This window comes from Cnephaeus nilssonii (assembly GCF_951640355.1).
Source record: "Cnephaeus nilssonii genome assembly, chromosome: 6".
Classification (NCBI taxonomy): Eukaryota; Metazoa; Chordata; class Mammalia; order Chiroptera; family Vespertilionidae; genus Cnephaeus; species Cnephaeus nilssonii.
Window position 1 is genome coordinate 52,700,803 of NC_137077.1, and position 8,755 is coordinate 52,709,557.

At 35.7% G+C, this 8,755-nt stretch overlaps 1 protein-coding gene across 1 annotated transcript; it reads left to right on the forward strand.

Annotated features, from left to right (window-relative positions):
• Positions 1-2,230: 2,230 nt before the first annotated feature.
• LOC307102260 (olfactory receptor 6C2-like) lies at positions 2,231-3,178 on the forward strand (the record flags this gene model as incomplete). The annotated part of the gene is made up of 1 exon (XM_079775757.1): positions 2,231-3,178. One exon carries the CDS (start codon positions 2,231-2,233, stop codon positions 3,176-3,178), a length of 948 nt encoding a protein of 315 aa, XP_079631883.1.
• Positions 3,179-8,755: the final 5,577 nt, after the last annotated feature.

The window sequence follows — 8,755 nt, forward strand, 5'->3', positions numbered from 1 at the left end:
TGCACCTCAGAGCTTGTGGAGGTGTGTGCCTCAGTGCTGCCTTTCCGATGGTCACACCCAGCTCTGCTCCCAGGTTCCGAAAAAACAACTTCCCCCTGCAGTCTTTCAGGGTTTTTCCACCTGGGTTTTCCTATGTATTGGTCTTAGTAATCAGAGTCGGAAAGAGCCCAAGTGTGCGGACAGTGGGTCTGTGCGCCAGACTAAGTAGCCTGCACTCCTTTGAAAATTCTTAGTCTGATCCTCCTCGTCAGATTAAAATGAGTTGCTTTTAAGAGGTCACTTCTGTTAGCAGCTCAGAGGACCCCCTTCCACATTCACGGATCACGGCAGCTCCAACTGCCGCCGATTTTTCTAGGCACAGACCTCCCAGGTCCTGCCGGTCCTGCGGCTCGTGCGCTTCCCTCCCACCGCGGGGATTAGAAACCACCTTATTTCAGGCGAAATCTGACCTTTCCATGGTGCAGTGAAGAGTTCCTTTGAATCCGAATGTTTGCGCCGATAGGGGACCGGTGTTCTGGTGCTCGCAGCTGTTCAGTGTTTGCAGTTGTCGCGGAAAGTCAGGTTTCCAATAAAATCCTCCTTTCCTTGCAAGATGGCGAGGCGCCCGGTGAGCCCCATAAAGATACATTTTTTTAAAATAAAATAAATTCTCCTGCAACATCTTCATATCTCCAAGGAGACAGTCCCACTGAAGCCTGTTTCATTGTGTATTTACCAAACTTCATTTCTCAGAAAATTAATTAACAATTCTTGATTGTAGGTCACAAAGGACCATTTGCTGTTTTCACTTAATGACTTTTTCTGCAAATTAAAAAGAAAAGTCACATTTGACATCATAAAAGCATTTCTCTCTGTCTTGATTATTTAAATTATTATCACTTCCACCAGTGGAGAGAGTTCTCAGCATTTAGAGTAATTTTTTTTCAATGATGGAGACTATAGTCTTAATATTGCTATGTTTAAATAGCCAACAGAAGTTCTGATTTACTAACAGAAAAGTAAGTATGATAGTTTGTCTCTTTGATTTTAGGATCTAGATTATAATTTCCTCTGACAAGTAAATGGATTTATATGAAAGTGGTAGTTTATATACTCCTAATGTGTTTAAGATATATTTATTAAATTCTTTTTTTGAGAATGAATTTCCTTCATGTGAATAAATGTCATTGTCTGGGAGGTTCATGCATAAGACACATAAACAAACCTGTGTCTTGCTTAATGTGAGAAATATTCAGGGTAACTTTGTATAGACTATTCAACCACAGATTAAAAATAATAAAGTATCTTTATATAGAAATATACAAGCATGCCCTTTGCATTCCTCTTTCCACCCCAAAAAGAATAACAAAATGACTGAAGTCACAGCATTTCATTACAGATTCCTGTGTCCATTTTGAGCATTTCTTTGGAAGATAAAATAAACATAAATCAATTAGTTACATGTTCTGGTCAGTCTGTTTATTGACTTCTATTATAAAATAAATTGCAAAATCATGGAGAAAACATATTTTCAGCATTGAATAATGTTCAAAGTCTGAAGGACAAGTCAGGTTTCACAGTGGCACACAAATGTGAGAGTGTAGGAGAAAAGATGGAAGGTAGGTGAGCTGCAAAAATAAAAAAAATATGTACATATATATCATTTCTACATCTCAATTTGATATAAGTACTTGATAGTTGTTGAATGAGTGACTAAATTTCCTAAATGGATTATGACTATTGAGTAACCCATGATCCTCAGTTAGTGATTTTTCTTTATATTGGAAGTTTTGTGAACTAGATGGTCACTATAATTCTGCCCCAACATTCACATGAACAGAACACAATAAGATAAACAATAAAGTGGGCATTCTCATAAAACAAGTAAACTAGATATACAAGAAGAACATATTTTTTATTAATTAATGTCAGAAAAATGTCAATATTTGACATATTGATTAAATAGTAGGAACATTTGAGTCCCTGCTTAGTGTAGTATCACTGAAGATAATTCATCGACTAGAAGATGAGGGAGGGAAGAGAAAACAGTCATCATTTGTGTCAGCCACAAAGTCAGGTAATGCACATAATCAAGGGAGGAAATAGATGGAGTGTGTAATGGGGAATAGGGGCCAGCCACAGTGCTTAAGGTTGGTCATGAGAACTAAGTTTTAGAACAGTTAAAATAAGCTATAATCTATCAGAAAATTTCTCGGAATATCACATACAGATAGGAAGAAGTCGGAAGTCCATGATGAGAAATGGTACAGTGACAACATTCATCCTGCTGGGACTGACAGATGACCCTCAGCTGAAGGTTCTGATTTTTATCTTTCTATTTCTCACCTACACCCTGAGTGTAACTGGAAACCTGACCATCATCACACTAACCTCTGTGGATTCTCACCTAAAAACACCTATGTACTTTTTCTTAAAAAATTTCTCCTTTTTGGAGATCTCATTCACATCTGCCTGTATTCCCAGGTACATGTATAGTATTGCAGCAGGTGACAAGGTCATTACCTACAATGATTGTTTCATCCAAGTGTTTTTTACTGACCTCTGTGGAGTGACAGAATTTTTTCTTCTGGCTGCCATGTCCTATGACCGCTATGTGGCCATCTGCAAGCCCTTGCATTATACGACCATCATGAGCAGCAAGGTCTGCCAGACTCTTATCATTAGCTGTTGGATGTCTGGTTTATGTGTCATAATGCCACCACTTAGCCTGGCTTTAACTCTAAAATTTTGTGACTCTAACATGATTGATCATTTTACCTGTGATGCATTTCCCTTAGTGAAAATCTCATGCTCAGACACATGGCTCATCGAACAGACAGTCATAATCTGTGCTGTCCTGACCCTGAATATGACTCTTACTTGTGTTGTTCTCTCATATGCTTCCATTATCAAGACAATTCTGAGATTCCCTTCTGTTCAGCAAAGGAAAAAGGCCTTTTCCACCTGTTCTTCCCACATGATTGTGGTTTCCATCACCTATGGTACATGCATTTTCATCTATATGAATCCTGCAGCAAAGGAGCAAGTGACCATTAATAAAGTAGTTTCACTGCTCATTTCTTCTATTTCACCTATGTTAAACCCATTTATTTATACACTGAGAAACAATCAAGTTAAGAAAGCCTTCAAGGACTCCATCAAAAGAATTATTTTGCTCTCTTCTAATAAAAGGAAATAATATTTTCAGACATCTCAAAAACAAGGACACATTGTATTTTTGAAGTTTATAATCTTGTTTGTGTTTTAACAATATATACATGAGTTACATTAATCTTCTCAACGTTTCTTCAACCAAACTTTCAGTGAGCCTGACTCAAGCCATTTTATATCCTCATTTTTTCAAACCAATATCATGTTAATTTATTTTAAAAATATTTTTGAAAACCGATTAACTTCAGAATACTATTTCAATATATATAAAAGTAATTCATCAGGAAAATGTAAGATAAAATGCTTTGTTGCTCTACTCAAAATTAAGGTGACCAGATTTTAACATTGGTAAAGCGGGACACCATTGACCGGGGGTGGGGGGGGGCTTCTTGATTAAAAATTTGGTCTATATGGAGCAACAAAAATTTTCCTAGAACGCAAAAATAGTATTGTAATATATTTTTTTAAATTTCAACATAAGTACAATTTACAAATATAATAAATAAAAAATTATGTATAGTATTATTTTACTCTTTAGCATATTTCTCATTTGAGTGAATTTTTTTTAGTAGATTGCTGTCATTGTTTAAAAGGTCATGAATTTGCCATAACCTAAGTCGTAAGTGTCACTTTCAAGGCCGGCGCTAGACTTTTTGCCGCCACTATAAAATATAAATAATACGAGTACTGTCTTCTAAATTCAAGAAAATTTATGTGTTTATGAAATAAATAAATAAATAAATTACTAACCTAAATTATCTAAATAGCTGATTTGTAATGACATCACTTGTTTAACTAGCTTACTAGCACGCAGTACGATGTGTATCGTCTGAGAGACAGTTACAAAATGTTTTCGTCGTTGCCACTCCCAAAAAATGCCATTGTTCATTAAGTCCAAACAATGGTGGTCGAATTCTAACAACTGATCAACAATGCGAACTTTGATAAGCAGTTCTCGATAATCAGTTCTCAACAATTATTTGTTATTATTAAAGTTTAACATTATAAAATTAACAAAAATAATATAAAACTCATATCCTGGCTAAATAGCCACATGGCCTCCGAAAACCATATATTCCCTTCCCGTTCTCCCACCGTTCCCTAGCTTGTCATGCATTCTTTCCAAAAATCGGAATTTTTTTTAAAACGCCGCGGGACACGGGACAAATTGTTAAAAATTGGGACTGTCCCGCCAAAAGCGGGACGTCTGGTCACCTTACTCAAAATGCATACAATAGTGATACCTAAACACATGTAAAAGAGTAATTTTGTGTATAACGTCTAAAAATGATGAATAATAACAAGTTAAAGTACATGTGAAAGAATTATAGCACTTCTAATATTGGGAAAACACCAGAAAATATTACTACCTTGAACACAGAAATACTGGTTAAAATGTAGTAAATATTCATTTGAACTTATAGCTGAAATCATTGCAAAGTTGTAAATAGGAGATGTCAGAATTGGTAGAGCAATAATGTATAAAATGACTTGTGGGTGCTCAGAAGATTATAGACTAGGGATGGGAATAGGAGATGGCATTATGGATCACAAAGGTTTAGGTTTAAAGTCTCAGGATTAGCCCTAACCTGTTTGGCTCGGTGGATAGAGCATTGACCTGTGGACTGAAGGGTCCCAGGTTCGATTCCAGTCAAGGGCATGTACCTTGGTTGTGGGCACATTCCCAGTGGGAGGTGTGCAAGAGGCAACTGATCAATGCTTCTCTCTCATCGATGTTTCTAACTCTATCCCTCTCCCTTCCTCTCTGTAAAGAATTAATAAAATATAAATAAATAAATAAATAAATAAATAAATAGTCTCAGTATTAGTTCAGCACTTGAAATGACACAATAGCTGCACATGAAATGAAAGTTTGAGTTAGAAAACTATGCTCATTTTCATAGATCACATTTTTTTATGAAAAGTATTTTCTGCTACTGATAGAGCTGTGAGCCAAGGCAAAAACATTCCCCAGTGTATTTAATAACCGTGCCTACCTCTAACACAAATTAAGCTTTTATAGTCCAAAATCTGTGATAATCATTTAAAATATTATATTTAAATAACTGAAAATTTTACACAAATATAGTTTCTTGAAAATTAAGGTGTACCTGGAGAGCAATGAAATGCAGATGTCATCACGTATTTGGAGCACTGAAAAGCCATAGTCAAAAGGAATTCTGTTATTCTAAATCTATTCACTAATTATAAAAATGTAAACTAGATAAAAGAGAGGAACTTATCCTTATAAATTTGAAAAGATGAAAAATGAATATATAAATGGAAAAAGTAACTTATTATGAGTAAAAAATGAAATTAATTATATAAGTTAAAGAAATTCAAAAGCCAGTTCTTTTAAAAGTCCAATAGCACAGATAAAGCCCAATGAATATGAGAGATAAAAAGTAAAAATCCTGCATATTTTATTGGAAAATTTTAGACATGTAATAAAAAGAAAATCATCAGATACATATAGGAGAGAATGAATAAAACTATTGTATTTTATTGATTTTAAAGTCTCATTTTATTCATATTTTGCTTTTCTGAAATGGAGATTTGTCATAGTTGGCATCTACTATTGGTATAGTTCAATTGGCAACATTGTCTTTTTTTTTTTCATTGTTTGGATTACCTACATAAAGCCAGACTTTTGGTTTTTATTTGGTGTTTTATTTTTTAATGTATATATTTCTTATTGCTGATAGCATTACAGATGTCTTCCATACCCCTTACCCTTACCCTCTCCTCCCAGCCCTACCTAACCCCACCCCAGGTCTTCACCACCCTATTGCCTGTGTCCATGAGTTATGCATCTAAGTATATAAGTTCTTTGGTTTATCTCTTCTCATCCCCACATTGATGTATGTCAGTCTGTTCCATATCTCCATGCTTCAGGTCTTATTGTGTTGATCAATTCATTTTGTTCATTAGATTCCACAAATAAGTGAGACCATGTGATATTTGTCTTTCTCTTTCTGGCTTATTTCACTTAGTAAATAGTCTACAGGTCCATTCATGCTATCCCAAAAGGATAAGAAATCACTTTTTTACAGCTTCATAGTATTCCATTGTGTAAATGTCCCACAGCTTTTTTAACCATTCATCTACTGATGGGTTCTTGGGCAGTTTCCAAATATTAGCTATTATAAATAATGCTGCTATGTACACACGGGTGTATATATTCTTTCTGATTGGTGTTTTGGGTTTTTAGGATATACTAGAGGCCCAGTGCATGATTAAATCATGCACGTGTAGGGTCCCCTAGACCTAACCTGCCATCCAGGCCGTATCCACTGCCCCGCAAAGCCTAGCACACTCCGCAGACACTGCTAGCAGCCTGCTCCCCGCTTTTGATGGCAGGGGGTCCGCTGGTGTTGGAGCGGACACACAGCTCCCTGCTTTCGATCACGGGGGAGCTGGCTGTCTGTCCGCTGGTGCACCAGGCCTTTCAAAACCTCCGGCACAGCCATGGCTCAGACGCTGAGCTCGCGCCTCCGCTGGCGCTGCAAGCTCAGCGTCCCGCCGGCCCAATCGGCCACCCCAGCCACCCCAACTCCCGCCCCCTGCACCTCCCGCTGGCCCAATCGTGGGCGTAGCGGAGTGATGGTAACTTACATATTACCCTTTTATTATGTAGGATTCCCAGAAGTAGGAATGCTGGGTCAAATGGAAGTTCCATTTTTAATTTTTTTGGAAATTCCATCCTGTTTTTCATAGTGGCTGCAACATCTGCATTCCCACCAGCAGTGAACTAGTGTTTCCTTTTCTCCATATCCTTGCCAGCACTTGTCATTTTTGTTTTTAATAGTGATACATAGCTTAATTGTATTTCTTACAATTGATGATGTCTTAAATTTGATGAAATTTGGCATATCTGTTTTTTATCCTGACGACATATTTACATATCCTAAAAGCTCTAATAGAAAACTAGGGAATTTGTTGTTCTAATTTAAAAAAATAAAAAATATTTTAAAATCAGCAGACTGTAATAACAGCAAGCAATAGGAAATCAATCAGCAAATATTATTTTAGTCACACAGTCATAAAAAACTTAATTACCAAGAGAATAAATTTAACAAAAAGTATAGTGTACATATAAACAAAGTATAATATATACTCAAAGAATATGAAATATGATTAAAACAAAAAGGCAATCAATATTCTTGGTTGGAAAATTTTAATATGAGCATGTATATGTGTGTATGTATATATTATTTACATATCGTAGAAACATTTATTTATTTATTTGCATGTAGTCACTAAGCACATAGAATATTAAAGGAAGGCAAATTTTAATGCAGGTTATCTGAAGCACGAACTAAGAGATACAATCAGAAAGACAAAGGGGGAAAAAATCAAGCATGATTCACAGTGGCCAACACATGGAAACAACCAAAGTGTCCTTCAATAGATGATTGGAAAAACATGTTGTGTGAGTTTTTTTAATCATCTATATTGAATACTACTCACCCATAAGAAAAGATTAAATACTGCTATTTGCAATAACATGGATGGACCTTGAGAATAGTATGCTAGTGAAATAAGTCAATCAGAAAAATCTAAGAATAATATTATTTTTCTCAGATGTGGGATATTAAACAGAAACTCATAGATAGAAACAACAGTTTGGTAGTTACCAGAAGGAAGAGGGGTGGGGGATTAGTAAAGGGTAAAGAAGTCCAAATATATGGTGATGGAACATGATTTGACTTTAGGTGGTGAACACACAATACAATATGTAGATGATGTATCATAGAAATGTACACTTGAAATCTAAAACCTTATTAACCAATGTCATCTGAATAAATTTAATTTTTAAAAAAATTAAAAAAGAAACATTGCTTGTACAATCCCACTGACCTGTGATGGTTTGGATAAATACATTTTTTTTTCTTTTCAAATAGATTTCCATCTACAAAATAAAACATCTGCTACCATGGAAAAAAGATATGTTATAATTTATTTTGATAATTCAGTGTAAAAATGCCAAAAAGAAAACCCATTTGAACATGTAAATGTCACAGTGTATACAATGAAATATTATTCAGCCATAAAGAGATATAATATGCCATTTGCAACAACATGAATGGATCTTGAGAATATCACACTAAGCAAAATATGTCAGCAGAGAAATTTAAGAGTCATATGATTTCATTCATAAGTGGGATATAAAACTAGAAGAAAATTTGACAACTGCGTGTATTCCCAGATACTTGTATAACAGAGCAACAGGTGACAAGGTCATTAACTATAATGCTTGTGCCATTCAAGAGCTTTTTACTGCCCTCTGTGAAGTAACAGGATATTTTCTTCTGCTGCCATGTCCGATGACCGCTATGTGGCCATCTGCAAGCCCCTGCATTATGTGACTGTCATGAGCAGCAGGGTCTTCCAGATTCTTAACATTGGTTCTTGGATGGCTGCTTTATGTATGATGATCCCACCACTTAGCCTGGGTTTACTAGTAACTCTAAAATTCTGTGACTCTAACATGATTGATCATTTTCCCTTTGATGCAGTTCCCTTAGTGGAAATCTCATGCTCAGAAACAGACAGTGATAATCTGTGTTGCACTGACCCTTATGATGTGTCATTCTGTCGTATG